The 25,003-nt window shown below is 37.3% G+C and overlaps 1 protein-coding gene and 1 long non-coding RNA gene across 31 annotated transcripts in view; one reads left to right on the top strand and one right to left on the bottom strand.

Moving 5' to 3' along the window:
* The window catches only part of LOC111098294, a 49,239-nt gene extending 37,738 nt beyond the window's left edge, over positions 1-11,501 (bottom strand). For 3 of the 5 annotated variants that reach the window (XR_005367873.1, XR_005367876.1, XR_005367877.1), the window contains exons 1-3: positions 11,375-11,501; positions 9,915-10,101; positions 8,850-9,017 (exon numbers count right to left, since the gene is read on the bottom strand). This is a non-coding gene — a long non-coding RNA (uncharacterized LOC111098294). The other 2 variants (XR_005367874.1, XR_005367875.1) reach the window with 2 other exon arrangements.
* The window catches only part of DST (dystonin), a 480,589-nt gene that overhangs the window by 366,614 nt on the left and 88,972 nt on the right, over positions 1-25,003 (top strand). For all 26 annotated transcript variants that reach the window (XM_038554403.1, XM_038554389.1, XM_038554383.1 and 23 more), the window contains 12 exons: positions 3,806-3,929; positions 7,299-7,507; positions 8,131-8,448; positions 8,919-9,085; positions 10,678-10,834; positions 11,760-11,886; positions 13,901-13,963; positions 14,907-15,148; positions 16,294-16,423; positions 19,319-19,518; positions 20,913-21,408; positions 22,489-23,960. In XM_038554403.1, the coding sequence (XP_038410331.1) occupies positions 3,806-3,929; positions 7,299-7,507; positions 8,131-8,448; positions 8,919-9,085; positions 10,678-10,834; positions 11,760-11,886; positions 13,901-13,963; positions 14,907-15,148; positions 16,294-16,423; positions 19,319-19,518; positions 20,913-21,408; positions 22,489-23,960 (3,705 nt within the window). The remainder of the gene's footprint in view (positions 1-3,805; positions 3,930-7,298; positions 7,508-8,130; positions 8,449-8,918; positions 9,086-10,677; positions 10,835-11,759; positions 11,887-13,900; positions 13,964-14,906; positions 15,149-16,293; positions 16,424-19,318; positions 19,519-20,912; positions 21,409-22,488; positions 23,961-25,003) is intronic.

The following is a 25,003-nucleotide window of genomic DNA, read 5'->3' as shown; positions in this document are numbered from 1 at the left end:
ATATGGGAATTTGAATTTGAAATCCAAATGTGAGACTGGAAGAGGAGCTCAAGTAGCTTCAGGGAAGTAAAAGCCAAGCATGGGGCCTGTGTGGACAGTCAGCCCATTTGGACAAAGATATGTCAGAGGTGTTAGAGATGCAGGGCCAGACTTCTGGAAGACTTGTCTGTGGTTCTTGGGTCTACCTCTTCTCGATTCATTTTAACTGTTTAGCTGCATGTACTTAGAGAAATGGGGGCTTCTGTTCGGCAAATTTAGGATTACAGGATCCTTTCTGAAGCAAATTATGTTGTTAACCTTTACCATTTTCTCTCTTCCTATAACCTTTGGGGAGAGAATTATTCCGGGCGCATTTCCATCTCCCTAATTACATCTGTTCTTTTTTTTTTTCTCATTAAACTTTTGTTTTAATGGGTCTCAAAATTCTGTGACAGATTTTTGGTCAAGTTGTTTCCGTTAAAAAGTACTGATTTTAAAAACTAATAACTTAAAACTGCCACACACGCACAAAAAAACCCAAATGGTCCACAAAACATTCTCCTTTCTTTCTGAAGGTTTTACGATGCATTGTTATCATTAACTAGTCTTTTACTATTAAACTTAAATGGCCAATTGACACAATTCTGGGACCGTTCTTCCACCACTGACTAAGACTGGGGTGGCAGGTATTAGGGATAATACTCATTTAGCCTTCTGAGCTTTTTGGGCAGACTTGGTGACTTTGCCAGCTCCAGCTGTCTTCTTGTCCACTGCTTTGATGATGCCCACAGCAACCTTCTGTCTCATGTCACGGACAGCAAAACGGCCCAGAGGAGGATAGTCAGAGAAGCTCTCAACACACATGGGTTTGCCAGGAACCATATCAACAATGGCAGCATCCCCAGATTTCAAGAACTTGGGACCATCCTCCAGCTTTTTTCCAGAACAACAATCTATCTTTTCCTTCAGCTCAGCAAACTTGCAAGCAATGTGAGCTGTGTGACAATCCAGCACAGAGGCATATCCAGCACTGATTTGGCCTGGATGGTTCAGGATAATCACCTGAGCCGTGAAGCCAGCTGCTTCCATTGGTGGGTCATTTTTGCTGTCACCAGCCACATTGCCAAGATGAACATCTTTGAGATACGTTCTTGACATTGAAGCCCACATTGTCCCCAGGAAGAGCCTCACTCAAAGCTTCATGGTGCATTTCAACAGACTTTACTTCAGTTGTAACATTGACTGGAGCAAAGGTGACCCCCATGCCAGGCTTAAGAACACCAGTCTCCCCTCGGCCCACTGGGACAGTACCAATACCACCAATTTTGTAGACTTCCTAGAGAGGCAGACACAAGGGCTTATCAGTTGGACAAGTTGGTGGCAGAATGCAATCCAGGGCTTCAAGCAGTGTGGTCCCGCTGGCATTCCCATCTTTACAGGTGACTTTCCATCCCTTGAACCAAGGCATGTTAGCACTTGGCTCCAGCATGTTGTCACCATTCCAGCCAGAAATTGACACAAATGCTACTGTGTTCGGGGTTGTAGCCAATTTTCTTAATGTAGGCGCTGACTTCCTAACGATTTCCTCGTATCTCGTCTGGCTGTAGGGTGGTTCAGTGGAATCCATTTTGTTAACACCAACAATTAGTTGTTTTACACCCAGTGTGTAAGCCAGAAGGGCACGCTCACGGGTCTGCCCATTCTTGGAGACCCTGCTTCAAATTCACCAACGCCAGCAGCAACACTCAGGACAGCACAGTCAGCCTGAGATGTGCCTGTAATCATGTTTTTGATAACATCTCTGTGTCCTGGGGCATCAGTGATGGTCATATAATACGTGCTGGTCTCGAATTTCCACAGGGAGATCAGTGGTGATACCACGTTCACGTTCAGCTTTCTGTTTATTCAAGACCCAAGCATACTTGAAGGAGCCTTTTTCCATCTCAGCAGCCTCCTTCTCAAATTTTTCGATAGTTCTTTTGTCGATCTCACCACATTTGTAGGTCAGATGGCCAGTCGTGGTAGACTTGCCCGAATCTACGTGTCCAATGACGACGATGTTGATGTGAGTCTTTTCCTTTCCCATTTTGGTTTAGGTTTAGCGGTGGTTTTCACGACACCTTTGTTCTGGCGGCAAACCCATTGTGGAAAAAAAAAAAAAAAGCTACATCTGTTCTTCTTTCCCTTCTCATCACTTAAGTATAAGTACTCTTTGTGATTTCTCATGGCCTCCTCCTCTGGTGTTTCTGTGCTTGCTTCCTTAGAGGTCTCACCATGGGTCTTAGCTACCAGAGCTTTATGTCTAGTCCCAGCCTGTGTTCAGAGTCACCTCCATTTCCAACTTTACTGTTTTGTTTTTTTTTTCTATAGGACAGTCCTAAGTGTTCTTTCAGGTCATAAATTCCCAAACAGACTCTCCTTTGCTCCTAAACTTGCTTTCACTTTTGCTTACGAATTCCATTAATTACCTAGGCTCAAAAACATTGGATACTTCTTTTGCCTCTTCGTTTCCCTTGTTCCTGCCCTTTAAAGCAGTGATATCCCACAAAACATTCTGTAACAATGGAAGTGCTCTATAATTTTTCCAGTATGGCAACCACTAGTCACCCTTGGCAACTTAGGAATTGAAATATGGCTAGTACAACTTAGGAATTGAATTTTTCATTTTATTTGATTTCAATTAATTTTTAATTATAAAAGCTCCATGTAGTTAGTGGCTACCATATCTCATGGCACAACTTTAGTTGACTTATCAAGAGACCCTCCCCAACTCTGTAACCAATTTGGCCTTCCCAGCCCAGAAGGGCCTCTCTCCTTTGTTACTGCTGATATTGCCCCTAACTGGTATCTCTGCTTATTTCTTAGCCAAGTCATTTATCCCATACAGTGCTACAAGTTTAGCCTTCTCTCTCTTTTTTTTTTTTTAAAGCCTTTTCTTAGGACAGCTTTTGAGTATGTCAACCTATACTCAGAATCCTTGAACAACTCTTCAAGATAGAATGTAAACTCTTTTGCTGGACAGTCCTCTTGCTGTTGATTAACCCATACACATTCTCCAACTGATTGGGACCCTCCCTTCTCCTGTAATGCTTTTGTCTGCATCTTTGTTCACTCTGCAGGGAAGTGTTCTCCTTCCCCACTTCTACCTGCCTTTGTCCACACATTCTTCAGGACCCAGCCCAGGACCACCATCATTTCCCTGTCCAGTTAGCCCTCCTCTCAGCTTCCAGTAGCACATATCAGTTCCTGATGTAGATCATAAGATCCCTGTGGGTGAGCTTTGTGTCTGTTTAGTTTTGTATTACTACAGACACAGCAAGTTGTTTTTTTTTTTTTTAATTTGTTAGATGTTAAGTAACTTTTGTTGAATAAACAGAAATAAATATGACTTTGTATTGAAATGGAAACCCTTAATCATTTCCTTACTTGTAGTCACAAATAGTCCCAAAGGGTTTTTTTGGTGTTAGGTTGATTTTGGTTTTTGTTTTCTGGTGGTTAGTTGAGGGTATTGTAATCATCATCAGAGACCTTGAAGTAGGGATGAAGGGAGATCTCAGGCTAGTAGAGGGTTGCAAGATCAAGAATCAGGTCAAGTATCATGAATATATGCTTGACAGTTGATTTCAAGACCAAATTTGTATTATCCTGACTGGCAGATGCCTTTGCTAACACTACTTTATGACTGGTCTTATTGTAAGGATTCTAGTATAAATTTATAGTTATGAAAAGATTATTATGTCCAATATTATCATTCGGTAAATAGTTTTTTAAATATTGGAAATGTGTCATTTTGTCCTGAGTTTAATTGAAGCATTCAATCCTTCAGGCTCTGCAAGGACAGATATCAAATCAGCAGGTTGCTGTAGAGAAACTGAAAAAAACGGCTGAAGTGCTTTTAGATGCCAGGGGATCTCTACTTCCAGCGAAGAATGATATTCAGAAAACACTGGGTAAGTGTTTATTTCCTTGTTTGCTTTCTCAAGGTTTACCCTGTTCTGACTGAAATTATTCTAGCTCGGAGAACAAGTTCACTGGTATATATTATGTTGCTTATGTCCTTTCACTGTGAAAGGGTGCTGCTTCCCAACCTGGGAGGAGGCACTTATATTGGGAGCAGGGGTTGTGTATTTTGGAAAGAGTATATTTAAAGTTTACTTTTATCTTTAGAAAATGTAACAAAAACTCTTTATGTAATGTTTACCACGGAAAGTAGAACTTAAGATTCTTTTGGCTGATGACAAGGGCAGAGCTAGACTCTAAACTTATGGCCAACAGAGATTCACTGAGGGGTCTTTGTCGAAAGCAGGAGTATGGTGTTAAGAGATGTGCTTTAAAAACAGTGTTTCCATCTCTCCATTTTCTAGATGCCTTTGAGTGGTCTCACAGGGCTCTGATTACCCCAATTTTCTCTGGTGATACTAGAAACTTGTATCCAATTACAGTGGTGCTTCTGTGCCCTCTTGCATTAGAGTCATCTCTTGAGAAAAGAGCTTTATTGCATGTTATTCTTTGTATCCACTCATTGTATTTAGTTTATTTTAAATGCACAGTGGGGTATCAATAAAGGTTTGCTGTCTTACTGTATTTTTTGCCCCTTGACTTTACTGCTTTTCATAGTATTTAACGTATGGTTTGAGGTTATTATATATTTCTATGTGTGAAATAAAAAACGTAATGTTTTGTAAGATGATTAGACCTATGTTTCACGCCAAAGAAAGTGTGAGTTAAAAACTGAGCAGAAATTTTAGATGAAGAGAAGGATGAAACTTTGCTTTTCTAAAATCACTTTTCCAAAAGGAAAACTTTTTTTCATTCTTAGATGTCTAAACTTTTTTGGTCATGTACCCCTGTCAAATAATTTTCAGCATATACCTTCATATGTGCATGTATATTTTTAAGTTGTATATACATTTTACTATTTTATCATATTATGTATATTATAAAATAAAAAAACATAAAATTTTGAAGTGTGAGATAAAAATAAGAGTAGAAGTTCTAATATTTTGTTCCTATATCCCAATGTACCATCTTGACATCCCACATTGGCAACCACTGCTATTAGTACTGAAACATAGAGATTTGGAGGAGAAAAAAAGACTGTATTATGTGTGTTTCTGTTATTTGTGGAGGCAATTGACATTTTTCCTATTGTTAAGTGTACAAAGTTTTGTTTTTATTAGCTTAAAAATTCATGTGTTATACATTATTTTAAGACTTTAAAACTTCTATCTGGCATAAGTTTCCAGGAATATATGAAAATATATTTAAGATGTAGAAGAATTTCTCTAAGATCTGACCTCTAAGAAAACAAACCACTTAAAATAAAAATAAGAGTCTTAGAGTAGATTTCATTCTGTATCTTTTTCTTCTAAAATAATATTTACTTAGCAAAAGCAAGAATTCACTTCAATGACAATATTTTATCACTAAGAAATACAAAACTAGTAACACTCAAAATGTGTTAATTTTATTACAGTAGCTGTCTTTGCTTGAGAAATCACTTATTAAGGCTAAACACATTGCTCATGTTATCCTGCACAGAGTCACCTGTTTGAGAAGTAGCCACCAGCTAATCAATCGCTACCTGCAATTGAGAGTGTCTTTTCCTGTGACTTTCAAAGAAGGGCTTATATTTGACCTTGGTGCTTGTTTTGTCTGCTGATAGCATCTTGGTGCATACTCAATGCATTCCCCTGCCTGTCTGCACACCTCCCCCTCCCTCCCCCCCACAGTCTGTACTCTCAGGGCTTCATTCTGTTCTGTGACAGGAACATGACTGTCTCATAAAATTATCTAAACCTCTTCATGTAGTGAAAATTTGTCAAACTGTTTTCTCATGATACATTAGAACAATCAGAGAGAAATATTGCTTATATAATTGTGTTCCAAAAAAATATATAGAGATTGTGTTCCAGGGGCCAAATTAGCACGTGAGCTGCTTCTCAAACGGGCAACTCTGCATCAGCAGGGTAACATGAGCAATCTGTTTAGCATGTAAAATGTTTCACTTGAAGAGAGGGGATTTGCGGTCAGAGTTTTCTGCTAACTGAACATACAGTAGATCCAACTAACCATTCAGAAATAATTAAAATACTTTTCAAATTATTGGACAGTAAGTGATAAATTGGTGATTATTCCAGAGAGAGAGAAAGAGAGAGATTAATCCATTAAAAATCATTGTTCTTTGAACTTCTTGTAGGTCTGCAGTACAGAATGTAGGATGTAAATACAGAACTGTAGAGTTGACTGAAAACTAGGCTAGAACAATCTGGGGTTTGTGTTTTTTTTTTAGCATCTTAAATCTTCAGAATTTAAAGAAAGATTAATCTCTTCTGAGATAGATTATTCTGTTAACCTTATTTATTTTCCCTTTGGTCTGCTATTAAACTTTTCAAATAAAATCTATTTTTATTTTAGAAGTATAATCTCAACCTTCCTAATTTTAAGTGAACTTTCATTATCTATTTTCACATTATATTTATGTTTTCTCATGAAGTGTGCATCTGTCAGTTTCTGTGCATTTGAGTGGTTTGCTTAGAATGTGAAGGATGATGAAGGCTTAAGTATATGTTTGTGTGTGTGAGAGAGAGGGAGGAGGGGAGAGAGAAGGCATGTTGCATATAAGGGAGAGATAATTTTTATATGTAAAAGTTAATTCTTGATAAATCTTTTTATGCTTGTGTGTTATCCTTGAGAATAGTTGTGTATGACTGTCACCTTTTTCTTTTTTTCCATGGAGTTATCAAGTTGGCTATTTTGAAATGTCAGTAAATCCAGCATTTACTCTAAGGATTGGCTGTTTAGACCAATTACATTTCTCTAGGGTAATTCAGATGTTTATGCATCCAAAAATCTATTTTCAAAGGCAGATGGCATGTATATCAACTATTTTTTTTTAATATTTCAATTTTGGGGTGCTTGGGTGGCCTAGTTAGTAAAGCATCTGCCTTCGGCTCAGGTCATGATCCTAGGGTCCTGGAATCAAGCCCCATGTCGAGCTCCTGCTCAATAGGGAGCCTGCTTCTCCCTCACACTCTGAATGCTGCTACCCCTGCTTGTGTAGGCATGTGCTCTCTCTGTGTAAAAATAAATAAAATCTTCAACAAAAATTTCAATATTTTATATTCCACTGTGATCTTTTTCTTCTTTTGTTAAGGTTTAAGATGGTGCTCTGATTATGCATTTTGAATTTATCAGTTAAACTTACTTCTTTTTCCATTTTTGGTGTGGAAATTTTATGACTCGCCTTCGTTAATTTTTGAAAAGGAATAGGGCAAAGAGAGCTTGGTGGTTAACATTTCCTGATCTTTTTGGACTAGATGACATTGTTGGGAGATATGACGATCTGTCCAAGTCTGTTAATGAACGAAATGAAAAACTTCAGATAACCTTGACCCGCTCGCTGAGTGTGCAGGATGGCCTGGATGAAATGCTGGACTGGATGGGAAGTGTGGAAAGTTCTCTGAAAGAGCAAGGTCAAGTGCCCTTAAACTCTGCTGCTCTTCAGGATGTGATCAGTAAAAACATTGTAAGTGACATTTAAAAGGGAAAAAAAAAAAAAGACACTTTTAGTTGGGGGCAAAAACGTTAAAAAATTCCAAGAATGGGTAAATTTACGATAAGCTTGATAAAGAGAGGTTTCTTGAGTGTAACTGTTGAAAGTAGTGCTTGCACCAAGACATGTGTGTAAAACAGTTTTTCCCTGAAGAAGTGTAGATAGAGCTTTGTATACTTTTTCATGAATGTAATTCATTATAGAGGGCTTACACATACAGAAGTCCTATCTTGTTTATCATAGCTTCAGCCAGCTGCACATGAGGTTAATCAGATCAATCTTGTCGTTGTCTAGCCTTTTAAAAATTAGGACCATGGATAATCCCTAGGCTCCATTAGATCCCAGGGGTTCCTGAGTAGCAGCCGCCTCCTGCCTTGCTCTGGCAACTTGCCAGCTGTTCTTCACTGTGTCTTGAAGAGATTTGAGATGGTATTCCTCAAGGGACAAATCAGACTTGTCAGTCAGCCCCAGCAGTTAACTTCCCTTAGTCACAGGTTGTTCAAGATTATGTTGTTATGGATGGTCATTTTTTAACACTCTGTGACATTCTTTGTAAACATCATTATAAAACATACGCAATTTTTGGTTCATTTCAGATGTTGGAACAGGATATTACAGGTCGTCAGAGCAGTATAAATGCCATGAATGAAAAAGTGAAGAAATTTATGGAAACAACAGATCCATCCACTGCATCCTCACTGCAAGCCAAGATGAAGGACTTGTCTGTTCGGTTTTCAGAAGCAAGTCGTAAACACAAAGAAAAACTTGCCAAAATGGAGGAGCTCAAAACCAAAGTAGAACTCTTTGAGAACCTCTCAGAAAAGCTCCAAACATTTTTAGAAACAAAAACTCAGGCTCTCACTGAGACAGATGTGCCAGGAAAAGATGTTACTGAATTGTCTCAATATATGCAGGTATGTATTCCTTAATATTCATGAGGTTGGTCAAGTATATGAACACTTCAGACCAGCTTTGACATGTATTAGAGTTACAATTAGCAATCATTATTTTAATTGCTGATGGATTAGTAAAGATCTATGCTTATCTCCTTCAGAAATCCCAAATACATCTTCTTAAAGCTTTAGCTCACTGATTAGGAATGAAACCATTTCTCCCTTGTGCACTTTCCACATATTAAAGATAAGTATCATCTGCTACACCCACAAAGAGTTAGACTATAAAGAATGCATTTTTAAATTAATTTACTGTGTTCTCTTTCAGACAGCCTAACTGCATGTTTATTTAGAGTACCTGCCATAGGCAGGATCATTCTTCTGTGAAATTCTAAGTAAAGCCATTCTGGTCCCATACATACCTCTTGATAGAATGCCATCTGAAGATCTAACAACCTCTTAGATTGATTAAATATCTAAATGCTTTGTAGGAATCAACTTCTGAATTCTTAGAACACAAGAAAGATCTTGAAGTTTTACACAGCCTTCTGAAGGAGATATCCAGCCATGGCTTGCCAGGTGATAAGGCTCTGGTTTTTGAAAAAACAAATAATTTGTCAAAGAAGTTCAAGGAAATGGAGACTACCATCAAAGAAAAGTAAGCACCACTTAAGAATTTAGTGGATTTTAGTCTACTTGATAATTAAAGAATGAATTATTTGTATTTGCTTATGTAGATACCTGAGACAAAACTCAGGAATAAGCATGGGGCTACTTTTTGTAAATGCTTTTATATTGATACATTTTTTTCTATTAAAATTAAGTGCATTTTTGATAGAATATTTAGGAAAGGAATTTTATACTTCTTACCAAAAGTAGAAATCATTATGTAGAAAAATAGTGGTAGTAGTGTATATAATCTAAAATAATCTAAATCATTATGGTCTCTGAAGCCTTTGGCAAAGACCACATTTTTATTTGCAAAAGCAGAAATAACCTTGAAAGATAACTCATGGTTCATTGCTTTTGGGGCTCAATTCAAAAACAATGCATAATTTCAGTATAGTTTTTCATGACCCTTTTTTTTTTTTGTAAAATAGTTTACTTTTTAAAGAGTTGTGGATAAGAAATGACTCCGTGAAAAAACAAGAGAATGCACCTGAGTTGAGCTAAAAAGCTGTATAGAGATAAACCTTGTGATTAGACTTTTATATTTCTGATATCATGTTAGTTTAGAATATACATCTAGTTTTACTAAAGACTCTACAAAAATAGAAAATAATTATCTTTTACCTGTTCTTCATTTCTTCAGAATTCTCTACCTAAAACTTTTGAGTGCTAGATATACTACTTCCAGAGCTACATTTTCCATTTTATCACGTAATATTTAACTCACATTGCATGGAAATGATATACCTGATTTTCCTAGGTAAACCCTAGGTTGTTTTTATTTTCAGAAGGGTTCAGTTTTAAAACCATATAGTCACCAGTAATTAGTCCAGCTGCAGTGAACTCTTCTGTGCCAGTATTCCACACGTGCACATGCCATCCACATGCCATCCACATAACAAATGGAACTGTCCTCATAATTCATGTGCTGGGCATGTGCCCTCACTCCATGGTGCTTAGTTTACAGCAAGATCCATCTAGTTCACTGTGGAGCTTTCTGAGTATCTGTGGGGGAGGCAGTCATCATTAATATTCTTTAGTTATTGGGACCCCAGTCATGTTTGGAGAGTTAAATCTGTATCCTCTGAAGTACCTGGTTTATCCATCCACTAAAGTGACTGTAGTGCTGTGTAGTAACCACTAGGTGGCGGGATGTTTTTCTCAAATCAGTGATTTGTAAATGTTTCCCTGCTGGTTCTATGCCTGCTGGCATTAAGCACCATATAAAGTGGACAGATCAAAGCTTGCTGAATCTAAATAATGTTAAAACTGTTTATATAGCCTTAGGGTTTACGTAGCAGTATAGAGTTCCATTACCATATGGACTACAGATTTCTTAACTGCTTTTGTCTTTGTCTATGGAGTATGCCTAAGGAATAAAGTAGTTATTTAGTTAATTTCACTTCACACCTATGAGTCCTTTCCTCCCTTTATCAATGGTTAGAATGTGTATGGGGAAGAGTTTTTTTTTTTTCTTAATTGTAAGCCTGATACAGGAATAATTATTTATTTATTAGTAATTATTCCTATGGAGTATTTTCTTTCTGTGGCTCAAATTCTTCAATAATTTTTGTTATCTAGAAAAGAAGCTGTGTCTTCTTGTCAAGAACAGATGGATGCTTTCCAAGTCCTTGTTAAGTCATTGAAGTCATGGATAAAAGAAACAACAGAAAGAGTTCCCATTGTGCAGCCTTCTTTTGGTGCAGAGGATTTAGGAAAATCTCTGGAAAAAACTAAGGTGAATCATTATCTGTTACTAGTTTCTTCTTTGCCCTTGTGAGGAATGAGAGGTTAAAAGGCTATTAGTGGTTTCCTTTTATCTAATATCACATAAGTTACATCCCCATTTATCTTCAGTATATTTTGGTGATATTTAGAAATTATGACATAGCTCTAATCCTTTTGAGGAAGAGCCCAAACTTTGAGTTAATTTGCTTTTTAAAAGAAATGTACTTATAGTGAGTGGCTGACTGTCCTAGTACCCAAATTTTCTTCTCCAACAAATCTCTAGTTTGTGATTTTTTTATACCATTTCTCATAACATTATGTAAAAGATCCTGTTTTTCAACTCAGCATTTAACTCTAGCTCAGATATATCACTGGAACTAGTATTTGAAGATAGAAGTTATTTGAATCCCTAGTACAAATAGTGTACACATCTTTTGTCATCTGGTTCAAATCATAAAACTTATGAGCAGTTATGGTAATTTCCCCACTCCATCTTTGTGGAGATACATATTTTTAAAAATTCATTGAAATTTTGATGATTAAAACTCACTATTACATAGAATTCTGAACTCCCATTTTTAAAAAGTCATTTCTAGTACATTTCTTCATATAACGTGACTGACACCAAGTGCAGTTTTCAGACTGACAGTTGACAGTTACTTTGGAACCCATGACAGCTAGAAATAGCCTGACTTCTACTGTGGCTAGGACCAGAATGCAGGATGGACTATACCCTACTTCTCACCGCTAACAGTGTTAACAGTCACCTGGGCTGTTGGAACACCTAGGCATGGTGCCTTTTTTTCTATCCACTCCCCCATGAATCAAGATCCACAGTCATCAATGCTTTAAGATATGTTTAAGAAATTGAATTATAATGTGTGACTTTGAAAATATTATGAAGACTGAAAAATAATGTGTTTTTATATCTCAAGAAATTACAAGAAAAGTGGAGTTTAAAAACACCAGAGATTCAGAAAGTAAACAACAGTGGAATCTCACTATGTAACCTAATCAGCGCTGTGACTACCCCCGCAAAGGCAATAGCAGCAGTGAAATCAGGTATGTGCTTTGTTTACATCCATGGCAGATCTCCCAAAGAACTGGGTCTACCCATGTTATGTCCATCTCCCCTAGTCTTTAAATTAATGTGCAAAATAACCTCAGAAATACAAAGGGAGGGGGTAACAAGAAAGTTGGCATCTATACATGGCCTAAAAGTATGTTCCACGGATGGAAGAGTATCTGTATTAGTCAAATTTCAAATCCCTTTTATGGTTCATTTTCTTAGAGACTACAGTTAAAATGTAGCCATATAATTAGGTCAGAATAAGGAGCATTATATTGGGGAAAAGAAAAGATCAGATTCCAGTTTGGTTTTTACTTTAATGGAAATAACTCAAATTCTACTTGAAATGTTTGGTAAATGAGCCTAGTCTCTTGGGAAAGGAGAGGTGAGGGAAGGAAGGGAACAGCTCTTTTCTGTGGAGTGGAGCTCTCTATTTTTAAAAATCCCTGTCTACCTCATTTTATATACTATTCTGAAGGAAAACAATTGTATAACGTGTTAGCTAGCATCTCTAAACCATAATCATGATTGAGCCACTCAACAGAAGTGGAGAGTCATGTATAAGTGATGATTCTAAAATTAAGTTGTGGGTATAGTTTTAGGTTTAAAACATATTTATATTGTTAATATCAGGGTAGGTTTTTTTTAAATCCAGGAACAGATAAAGGCAGATCTCATATCTTTATTCTGAGAGTCTCTGAGTACCCTCTGTGGTTTCTGTGCCCTGCCCAGCCCCCAGCTGGCCCTATTGTGAGACTGATGTTCCAGCTGGGCCTCTTGCAACCATTTATTCCACTCTATTAACCCCATTTCAGAGCATACTCATATTATATATGGCGTGATGATCTCTCCTTTCTCTTCTAATCAGATTTCCTGAAATGTCAAGTTTTTTTTTTTTTTTAAAGGAATTCTATTGTGTTTTTAGTTCGTTAGGTCCACTTTAGATTTGCAGTGAGTAAAAAGTTGTGGGATTTTTTTTTTCCTACTCTTGATAGCTCCCAAGCACAGTAGGAATTATTCCTGAATCAGGATATTTTCATTTTTGACTGAAATGCCAATGTATGTGATTTTTTTTAAAAGAGACAAAACTTAGATTAAGATTCAGATATTTAAATATTTCTCGTGTGGCTAGTTTTGGAAAATGTCTCTGTGTTTTAGATGGGTAACCAATGCATGTTTGCCTGAGAAAGTCTAATTGAATTTTTTAATGTTCTGCTTATGAAAAAGGAAGTAAGGTTAGATGTTTATATAATTAAAGAGGAGTGCTAATTACTACTTACTGAGTAGTTCTTATTTGCTAGGCAATCAGTTAACTGTCTTTAATACCCACTATGGCCTTGCAAGTTAGGTATTATTATCCCTCCCCCCCCCACTTTGGTGGGGTGGTGATTAATTTGTCCAGTCATCAGCTAGAATTTAGTGGGGCTGGGATTTAATTTCAGGTGAGTCATACACCAAAGCCCAGGCACTCCTAACCACTGTGCTCTTCTCTCTCTGTGTTGACACAATGTGGGTTTTAGCAATAGGGTTTGTTTGTTTTACTTTTAACTTTTCATGTCTTTCTACCTCATTCTGCTTCCATTAAACCCATAATAATGCTATGTAACTGTACTAGACAATTTTCAAATCTTTTAAGTAAGGAAGGGGTTGCCTGTCAGTCATGAGTTTTAAAGACTTTATTACTAAAAATAACAATAAAGCAATTTTATCACAAAAATTGTTTTATAATTAATACTTAATGATTAACATATATAATTTAAACTTATTAAACTCTAATGTTTAAAGTGATCATGTTACTACTTTAAGAGTGAATTTTATGTACCAGAAAGGACTGTAAAGTTTGGACCTTCATTCGATTTAGAAATTGAATCAGTATTTTATATTTTCCAGTACTAATAACATTTATAAATGATTACTGTCTACGGGGTTTGATTTAATGCCATCTACTATTAATGTGTAGAAATAGTGTAGAAATTTATGATGACTTCAGTGTTAATATTTTTGCAGGTGGAGTAATATTAAATGGTGAAGGAACAGCCACAGATACTCAAGAAATTTTGGCAAATAAAGGTGAATAGTAACCTTAAGCACTTACTGATTATAGTCACTTTTTTTTTCTTTTATGAGAGAAAATCTTTCTTGAGACCGTTATATTGAAATTTCAACCTTGAGATGAGGGGCAGAGGGAAAGTGAAAGAATCTCAGGCAGACTCTGTACCCAGCATGGAGCTTGTCACAGGGTTCGACTCCATACCCCAAGATTGTGATCTGAGCTGAAATTAAGAGTCAGACTCTTAACTGACTGAGCCACCCAGGTGCCCCTAAAATGATACTATTTAATATCATAGTCATTTCTCCATAAATATCATATTTATATAACATTCCACGCAGTTTTGTTCATCCGAAGTTAGTGAAATCTGGTAGTTTGGTTTGGTATTTGATTATGTTTCCTTCTGTTTGATTAAATAATTTAAGATATTTTGTCACTTAGAATAACGTTGAGTTATTTTCTTGAGTTTGGTTCCTAAGGAATTAATACATAGCATTTCATGGTTTCATTTTCCATTCCATTGAAAATCTCTTTTTCATTTTACTTGTATTATGCAATGTACCTAAATAGTTTGTTATTAAATGGCATTATTATGAGATAGTTCTAAAAATTCTATGACTTTGGGGATCCCTGGGTGGCTTGGTGGTTCAGTGCCTGCCTTTGGCCCAGGGTGTGATCCTGGAGTCCCAGGATCGAGTCCCACATCGGGCTCCCAGTGCATGGAGCCTGCTTCTCCCTCTGCCTGTGTCTCTGCCTCTCTCTCTTAATCTCTCTCTCTCTCTCTCTCTCTCTGTCTATCATGAATAAATAAATCTTTAAAAAAAATTATATGACTTTACCATAGTAGGCTTAAAATGGACAAAATAGAAGGGAATATCCTATGAAGAAACTTTTGTTTCTAGAACCCTACTCTAAATGTCTTGAAAATGTATCCATCTGATTTTTTTTTTTTTTTACTTTTAGGATTAACATCCATTAAAAAGGATATGACTGACATAAGCCACGGTTATGAAGATCTTGGCCTTTTACTTAAGGACAAAATAGCTGAACTGAATACTAAACTATCCAAATTGCAAAAGGCCCAGGAAGAATCAAGCTCAATGATGCAGTGGCTACAGAAGATGAACAAGACTGCGGCAAAGTGGCACCAGGCACCTACACCTACAGATACTGAAGCTGTAAAGACTCAAGTTGAGCAGAATAAGGTATATTCTGTGAATACTTTTACTGAAGATCTGCAAGAGAATGGGCTGGCATCCAGATCCCAGACCTGGCGGTCAGGACCATGTTCTGATTTCCACCTTTATGACCTTCAGCAAATAATGTGCCAGTTTTCTTTAATGTGCCTTTTCTGTAAAAAGATAACAGTCATCACCTATTTTACATGCGCATTATAATGACGAATAATCTGTTAGGTGTAAGCAACTTTGCCACCTTTATTTTTTAAAAGATTTTATTCTTAAGTAATCCTTATACCCAATGTGGGGCTTGAACCCACAACTCTCATGCTCCTACTGACTGAGCCAGCTGGGCACCCCAGCTTTGCCACCTTTAAATCAGGTTAAGTGTGGGATTTTAACACCTATGGAAAAGATTTAGTTCAGTGTATTAGGGATTTTTTCTGTCCAACATACAATAGGGTAGCTCTGGCAGCCCAGGTGGCTCAGTGGTTTAGCGCCACCTTCAGCCCAGGGCCTGATTCTGGAGACCCAGGATCGAGTCCCACATCAGGCTCCCTGCATGGAGCCTGCTTCTCCCTCTGCCTGTGTCTCTGCCTCTGTGTGTGTGTGTGTGTGTGTGTGTGTGTGTGTGTGTGTGTCATGAATAAATAAATAAAATCTTAAAAAAAAATAGAGTAGCTCACACTTTCCCTTTCTTTAATATATGGCCTTTCTTTCTTCAACTGACAAGGTTGGGGAAATGATTTTACCTTGTGACAATGATGGCAAAAATGTCTGTCTATATTTGAATTCTACAATTCTTATCCAGAAAAGTGTTGATTCATTAATGGATTCTCAAACCTGGCAGCCTTTATCAAGACTGATTTTCTTATGTTACAGTATTATTGATGTCATTTTCCTTTTTTCCAAAGGGATATGATTGAGAATAATGGGAAATTCTTCCTAGCTACTGGAGACTAGAGTCATTTTCTCCATAGTGTAGTGTTTCTCTTTGGGATTCCTTTATCAGGAATGGTTGAAGACTGTTTAATAGGAAAGGAGAATAACTGCTGAATTTCAGTCCCTCACCCACTTCACCACTCAACAGTGTATATTTTTATCTACTATAATTGTGTTTTTGTTTTTTGATGTTGACAGAGTGTAACATAGTTTTTTTTCCCCTTGTTTAGTCATTTGAGGCAGAACTGAAGCAAAATGTAAACAAAGTGCAGGAGTTGAAAGACAAATTGACAGAACTGTTGGAGGAGAACCCAGACACTCCTGAGGCCCCCAAATGGAAACAGATGTTGACAGAAATTGGTATGTTATGTCACTTACCCAGAGTCCATGAATAGAAAGAAGTACAATTGTTTTTTAATCACAGTCTTTATCAGAACAAAATGTATCCACCAGCCTAAGTTATATTTGAATTTGCTTTAATATTTCATGTTTAAGATGCTGTATAATTAAAAGTGTCATTTCAAATTATATTGTGCTGAGACTGGACATCTCTTGTATTTTTCTTGCTAAACACCGTAACCAAATTTATTTTTATGAAGAGGGTAGATACTAGTGAATAAAATGTTGTACATCAAGTACCATGTTTTTATTATTTTTTACTTGATATTTGGTGTTTCTATTTTTTATGCTTTATTACATTTTAGTTTAAATATTCCTTTTATATAACTTTTCTTGTCTGGAAAAGGTAGGCTCCCTTCTCCTTCCTGGAGTTCCCTCTGAGACTTATTTAGCCCCTACTTTATTCTTTTCTTCCCCAGTCAAGTTTAAAAAGTAACTCCCCACAGAAGTCTGGTGGTTTTCATTCTTTACCCAGAGTTATCCTCCCATCTCCATCTGGTCCCTATATAAACTATTTCTCATAAACAGAATTTTCTTCACAAGTCTTATCATATCACCCCTTCCCATTAATATAATGCTCTGGAAAATATGTGTAAGACAATGGTACTAATTTTCCCTACTTCATAGTATTGTTTGGAGAATTCAGTGAATTCATGTGTGTATAGGTCAGACAGACTGTACCTGGCACATAGGAAGTGCTCTGTGTTTACTACAATTATAATAAGAGTTATTTTACTTTCAATTGTTCCATTATGTTGAGCTAAATATTGTGATTCCAATAGGGTCAGATATGTTAGAAATCTGTAAGTATGTTTTAGTTTGAAAAAAGATTATTGTGAGGGACCTTAATGTTCAAAGGTATACCTAATCCAACTATAGACTCCTTTCCTGTTGTATTATAATTAATTTGTTCCTAATTCAGTGGCTCTCACCTGGGATAATCAGAATTACTTGGGGCAGTATTATCAAGACATTTTAGAATAGGGGTAGAGTGAGGAATGAGCTTCCTAAAAATTTTTATTTTTCTCTCTTTCAATTCATTATTTGAATTGAATTATTTTATCATCAGATTTTGTTTGACTAGAACATGCCATATAGAATGATGTCATTAGGTAAGGTTTCAGGGGTTATGTTCTATTAGAACTGGCCATTTATTGTATTGTGCTAGATGAAAAAAATCTGTCAGGTCAACTAATCACACCCATCAGTGACTGTTTATTGAGTGACTAATATGTTAAACTGCTGCTCAAGAACTCTTGGCCTCAGGGAGCATACTGTCTTAAGGGTGGAAAGAGCAGGAAAGGCTTTCTAGCAGAGACATAAAGTCAGGTGGAATTGTGATGGAAGATTAGAGCAGGGATGTACAGAGAAGAAGTAGAGTGTGTTAGGTATGGGGCTTGTGTAAGCAGAAGCCTGTTTGGATGATAGCGGTAGGGTAAACAGGACCAGATTAGAGGTTTCATCTCAGGGTGCAGACCCTCTAATATTACTAGACTAGGGCCAGTTTGTGGGATCCCTTGAATGTGAGGCATAAGTCTTCATATTTTATCATGTAGGTGGTGAGAAGTTAGTTATTAAACAGTATGAGCCCAGAAACAACATACTTAAATGATTGTTTTAAGGAAATTATTTTAGAACCCAATGGGCTGCAGCTGAGAAATACTAATTACAGGGAGTGAGAAGAATAGTCTAGGACTCTAGTTCTCTAAGATGTGCTCCTGGGATCAACAGCATCAGTATCACCTGAGAACTTTCTAGAAATGCAAACTTTCAGATTCCACTTCAGACCTATAATCAGAAATTTGGGGGATGGGGCCCAGCAACCTGTGTTAATCCCTCTGGGTGATTGTAATGCAGGTGAAATTTGAGAAACACTAGTGTAGGCAAAACATGATGAAGACCAAAATGGAGTTAGGGCACTAGGAATGTAAAGGATATACTGAAGATTTTATAACCAAGGAGATAAGAGTTAAGAGAATCATGAAAGAACATTCTGAATTATTGCACTTTAGTGACATGGAAGAGAGAATAATCTTTCAAAGAAATCTAGAAGTCAGAAAAATAATCACTTTTGATAGGAATAAAAAGTTGTGGGGATCCCTGGGGGGCGCAGCGGTTTGGCACCTGCCTTTGGCCCAGGGCGCGATCCTGGAGACCCGGGATCGAATCCCATGTCGGGCTCCCGGCGCATGGAGCCTGCTTCTCCCTCTGCCTGTGTCTCTGCCTCTCTCTCTCCCTCTGTGAGGACTATCATAAATAAATAAAAATTAAAAAAAAATAAAAAGGAATAAAAAGTTGTGTGTGTGTGTGTGTGTGTGTTTAATGTTTAGAGGGTTAGTGAGATTTCCTAAACTTGTAACTTTCAAGCAGTTGGTTGTCATTGTGTGTGATTTGAATAAAAGAGAATGGGCATAGATACACAAATGTGAGAATCATTTGTCCAGCACTGATCATTGAAGATTTGCTATTAAAAGAAAGGATTAATGTTCCTTGTTCTAGTTAATCAGTTATAGTTGAATAAACAGACTGTAGACTTCTAGAAGAAGTGAGGTCTCTCTGGATCCTGTCTGCCTTAAGGAATATTCATTCCATTTTCTACATTACCTTCTAAAGTCAGATTCCAGTTTATCTTCATAAACTTCAGTTGACACACAGCTCCAGGACCATAAAATCTATATCATTAAATGCAATTAACTCTTAGATTAGGCTTTAATCAACTGCGTAAGAAGAGTTGCAAAGATAGAATGATAGCCATTCTGTATCATTTTGAGTCATACCCTGAGGTCTTCACACATACAGTGATGTTAAATGGATAAAGACCAAACACCACTTTCATCTTTTATCTTTTTCTTTTAGATTCTAAGTGGCAAGAACTCAATCAATTAACAGTTGATAGACAACAAAAACTGGAAGAATCCTCTAATAACCTAACCCAATTCCAGACTGTAGAAGCTCAGTTAAAACAGTGGCTTGTGGAAAAAGAACTGATGGTCAGTGTTCTTGGGCCCTTGTCAATTGACCCAAATATGCTAAATACACAAAGGCAGCAGGTGCAGGTGAGTGTCATGTGACTTAACAAGATAAATGTTTTCATTATAAACACATTAGCTTTGAACAGTATGTGCTTAAACTGCCTTGAAGTGTATTTGTAATGTTTCAGATGGCCATAAGATACTATCTTGAGATTAGTGGGAGACCCCCCAGAGAACCAAAACCAGGAGGCATCCCAGAACAGTCTCCTGAGCCCATGAGTGGGTCAAGTCCCTTGATCATTTCAGTCATATTGTGGTTTATGCAGACCCTGTTAAAAGGGCCTTCTTTGAAATATTAATGTGATTGTGTAAGTAATAACATTTTTATGAGAAGCTTCTATGTGGTTTTTATTGTTTAGAAATTACTCCTTTGAGGTTTTATTCATTTTGATTGTGGTAGAAGATAATGAAACTTGTAAAACTCATGCAATACACCCCTGAGGGGTGGAGAGACAGAATAAAAAGAGGAGAAAGAATAAGAGAAACAGAGAGTAAACCTTGAAACACAGTGGGTTAGACTAGTCTAATTATAAAGCAGATGAATCTCAAGGAGAAAAAAAGTCCCTGAAATATAAGTTAGATGTAGTATCAAAAGCTCTGTTGAATTTCCTTACATCTAAGTATAGTATTAGAGCAGTTCGGCTAATTCTATATTTTGAAAATACAAACCAGTCTTGGTCATTGAGAGTCAACATGTCCTAGCTCATGTATGTTCTTAATCTGAAGAGAACAAAAACAAAAGATATAAATAAATATTTAGGAAGAAATAATTGTCCCTAGCCTTGGTAGTCTCCTCTGAGATAGGTAAAATATACTAAAAAAAAAAAAAAGGGACTTTTCTGGATTATTCATTGTATGATGAGATAAATGTTGAGCCTGCACATTCTGAGCAACATGATTTATTAGCGACTATAAATGTCAATAAACCTTATATCTAAAAATTGTAAAAATAATGCACCATCAGTTAATGTATTCTAACACTGTTAGTGCTGCACATTTCCTTTCGTATAAAATATAGAACATTTAAAATAGTCTACAAAGAGAAAACTACAAGTGGAAAAATAAAAATTTGATGTTTGTGTGGTATGAACTTGTCCAGCAGTAGTGCTTCCCGTTGTGTACATCAGTTGTTCATTCTGCCCAGACTTCCATATTTACTTTCCTCTTTTTTCCCCCTTAAGGGATGTGATTTTAGACAAAATCTTATCTCTTCGAAGCACCATCGCTCTTAAGATTAATTTAAGATTGTTGCCCTGCCTTTGAAATAAAAACTAGGAAAACAGGAACTTAAAAACAAAAATAAAAACTAGATAGATAAATACCATTTCTGTCTGTTTAGAAACTTAGAGCTCTGTTTTAAAGAATTAATTATCCAATAACTTGTGTGTTTATTTACCCTCGTTATCTCTTTGCCTTAGATTCTGCTGCAAGAATTTGATACTCGGAAAACTCAGTATGAACAGCTAACAGCAGCTGGTCAGGGCATTTTGAGCAAACCTGGTGAACACCCTTCTTTCCATGGGATTGTGAAAGAGCAATTGGCAGCTGTGACCCAAAAGTGGGACAGCCTAACAGGACAATTGAGTGACAGATGTGACTGGATTGACCAAGCCATTGTTAAAAGCACACAGTATCAAAGCCTGCTGAGAAGCCTTTCTGATAAACTGAGTGACTTGGATAATAAAGTCAGCATTAGTGTGGCTGTGAGCACACACCCTGATGCTATGAACCAGCAGTTGGAAGCAGCCCAAAAACTGAAGCAGGAACTAGAGCAGGAAATGAAGCAGATAAAAGTGGCCCAGGCCCTCTGTGAGGATTTGTCAGCACTGGTTAAGGAAGATTACTTGAAAGCAGAACTTAGTAGGCAACTAGAAGGCATCTTGAAATCATTTAAGGATATTGAACAAAAAGCAGGTTTGTCTGTCCTCTTTTAATGCATGTATTTCCTGGAAATGGAGATCATGTAGTACCTCTTTCCAGGCCTCTGCCAGGAATCTAGGATCCTGAAGAGAATCTGTGCTCCTTGAAAGTGTAGATGAAGGAGGGGCCACTCTCCTGAGCACAGAGAGTAGTTCTGTGTCCATGTGTAGATGCAGCAGTAGGGCAGTGCTGCACAAATAGTTGGCAAAACCAAGGCCCATTGAAATTTCAGGTATTTCAAGCTGGTTTTTAAAAGATGTAAATTTATGTTCTTGCCATGTGACAGTTTCATTGCACCAGAAAAACAGGTGAATACGGTTATTAAAAAGGCTGCCCATTACTCATCTGTAGTTACTTTGTTTCATTCTGTCACAGAAAGCTTTTCTAGAGAAATGTGTGAAAGAGAAGCACTTGGCACTGTGTTCTTCTCTCACCTGCTGTGGCCCTGATTCTGGCACAGACGTCCCAGTAGGTGTCAGAGGTGGCAGTAGTGAGTAGTGAGCCTATTAGACGGGCCTGCCAAAGAAGAGCACATTTGGCTGCTACATTTGTTCTGTTTGAAAAGTAACCTTAAGTGCCTTGCAATTAGCAAATAGTTTATATTTTACTAATTGATTGGGTTTATTTATTGATCATAGCACTAACCATTTCGGTCCTACCCCTTTATTTTGACGGGATATTGATAATATTAGCTCTTTATGATAATGATGATGATTACTTGTTATGACCACTTTTATGTGCCAGGCATTGAGCTAAGAACCTTACATATTCTATCATTTAATTGCCAGAACAGCTTCTATCAATTTTGCCAACTTAGAGTTGGGGAGATGAGACTTAGAGGTTTCATCATTTGTCCAGGGTCTAATAGCTCTCGAGAGGCTGAACCAGAACCCTAACCCATGCAGTTCCCGTGTGCCACATGGTGCCTTTGTGATATGGAAAAACCACACAAGCAGAAGAGGCATCTTCCTTTTAGACCATTCCGTACATTTATTTGGTGGTTCTTCTCTTGGCTTTTCATAGACTGGACTACATTTTGATGTAAAATAAACATGTCTGTGATTTCATTTTTAGAGAATCATGTTCAGCACCTCCAATCAGCCTGTGCGAGCTCTCACCAATTTCAGCAAATGTCCCGAGATTTTCAGGTTTGGCTGGATACAAAGAAAGAAGAGCAAAATAGTTCTCCGCCAATATCAGCCAAACTTGATGTCTTGGAGTCATTGCTTAAAGACCAGAAGGACTTCAGTAAAATGTTGTCTGCTCAGTCTAGTATCTATGAAAAAACCATTGCGGAAGGTGAAAATCTCTTATTAAAAACACAAGGGTCTGAGAAGGCAGCCTTACAGTCACAACTTAACACAATTAAAACCAGTTGGGATGGATTTAATAAGCAGGTGAAAGAACGAGAAGACAAAGTAAAAGATTCACTGGAAAAAGCCCTCAAGTATAAAGAACATGTAGAGACCCTCCGGCCATGGATAGACAAATGTCAAAATAACCTGGAGGAAATAAAATTTTGCTTGGATCCCACTGAAACAGAGAATTCTACTGCCAGGTTAAAGTCTCTGCAGAAGGAAATGAACCAACACTTGGGAATGGTAGAACTGCTTAATAATGCAGCCAATAGCTTGCTCAGTGTCTGTGAGGTAGATAAAGAGGTGATTACAGATGAGAATAAATCACTGATCCAGAAGATAGACATGGTCACTGAACAACTTCACAGTAAGAAATTCTCTCTGGAGAACATGGCCCAGAAGTTTAAAGAATTTCAAGAAGTTTCTAAAGAAGCTAAAAGGCAGCTTCAGTGTACAAAGGAACAGCTGGATGTCCATGACTCCTTAGGACCCCAGGCCTATAGTAACAAGTACCTGAGCGTGTTGCAGACCCAGCAGAAGGGACTTCAGACTTTGAAGCATCAGGTAGATTTGGTCAAAGGACTTGCCCAGGACCTTGTGGTAGAAGCCTCAGACTCAAAGGGAACCTCTGATGTTTTATTACAATCAGAATCCTTAGTTCAGGAACATAGTGCACTGAGTCAGCAGGTTGATGAAAGGTGTTCATTCTTGGAAACCAAACTGCAGGGCATTGGGCATTTCCAGAATACCATCCGAGAAATGTTTTCTCAGTTTGCAGAGTTTGATGATGAACTAGATAGCATGGCCCCAGTGGGGAGAGATGTAGAAACATTGCAAAAGCAGAAGGAGGCTATTAAAGCCTTTCTGAAGAAACTGGAAGCCCTAATAGCAAGCAATGACAATGCTAATAAAACCTGCAAGATGATGCTGGCCATGGAAGAGACCTCACCAGATCTCATTGGAATCAAAAGGGACTTAGAAGCTTTAAGCAAACAGTGCAACAAGTTACTGGACCGAGCACAAGCCCGAGAAGAGCAGGTGGAAGGGACAATTGAACGTCTTGAAGAATTCTACAGCAAACTGAAGGAATTTTCTACTCTGCTTCAGAAGGCTGAAGAACATGAAGAGTCTCAAGGCCCTGTTGGTATGGAAACAGAGACAATTAACCAACAGCTTAATGTGTTCAAGGTAGGGAATTCTTTATTTTTACTGTTTTTTTTAAGAAAATTTTTATTTTGTATTTTTATTTCTATTAGGAGAATAATTTTTTTAATTTTTTATTAAAAGAAATTTATAATTGGTACAGAAAGAAGATTGCCTATTTTGTAGAACCTTCTAGTAGGGCTGTCATACAGTGTTTGAGCTGAAATGAGCATATATGGGGGTAATATCCATGCATGTGGGGATTTCCAAGCCTCCTGAGGATTTGGACCCTGGTGGGATAAGACCTGAGATAATATCAAGACTCAAAGGGTGCTAGAAAAGTTTAGATGAGCCTGAAACTAACATTGTAGGGTCTGTTCCTGATGTCATTCACAACTGACATCTGGAGTGAGCAGAGCCATGTTTTGAACTTTGCTGCAGAGGCCAATCTATAACAAAAAGCTTGTTCTCTTCATATTTGTCTCCCAGCATTTTGTTTAAGTGGTGAATTATAGTCTTTTCCTGCTCTTTTATTTTTTCTAGTTTTCTTATCATTTTTAATTTAATTTCTTTTGTAAACTTTTTCTTCCAAAAGTTCATATTTTTAAAGGCAGAGAGGAGTTCAGTGTTGTAATCCTGGTTTTATAAAGCAAAGATCTTGGGCTCATGCTCCAGAGGATTAGGAATATATTATTTTTGATTGGACTACAAGCTCCTCAGTGCCAAGAAATGCCTGTCACTTGATAGCATTGAGTGTTGCTTAATAAATGGAACATTAAATAAGAATGGTGGGCCACGTTCAGTGTCACTGGATTTGACCTCTTTAATAATATTATTAAGGTGACTAAATTTTGAAAAATCACTTCTTTTTCTTATTATGATTATGATTATTTGCTGTTTATAAAATACCTTTAAGGCCCAGTTCTTTCAGGGCTCAAAAACCTGTGATTCTGTATAGATAGTGATTTTTGAAGGTGAAAGAACTGTTCACCCACCTTAAGAATTAAACTGGGGATCCCTGGGTGGCGCAGTGGTTTAGCGCCTGCCTTTGGCCCAGGGCGCGATCCTGGAGACCCGGGATTGAATCC

Source organism: Canis lupus, chromosome 12 (genome assembly GCF_011100685.1).
Source record: "Canis lupus familiaris isolate Mischka breed German Shepherd chromosome 12, alternate assembly UU_Cfam_GSD_1.0, whole genome shotgun sequence".
Taxonomy (NCBI): Eukaryota; Metazoa; Chordata; class Mammalia; order Carnivora; family Canidae; genus Canis; species Canis lupus.
Note: the sequence above shows the minus strand (reverse complement) of the source record. Positions and strands in the feature narration are given on the sequence as shown.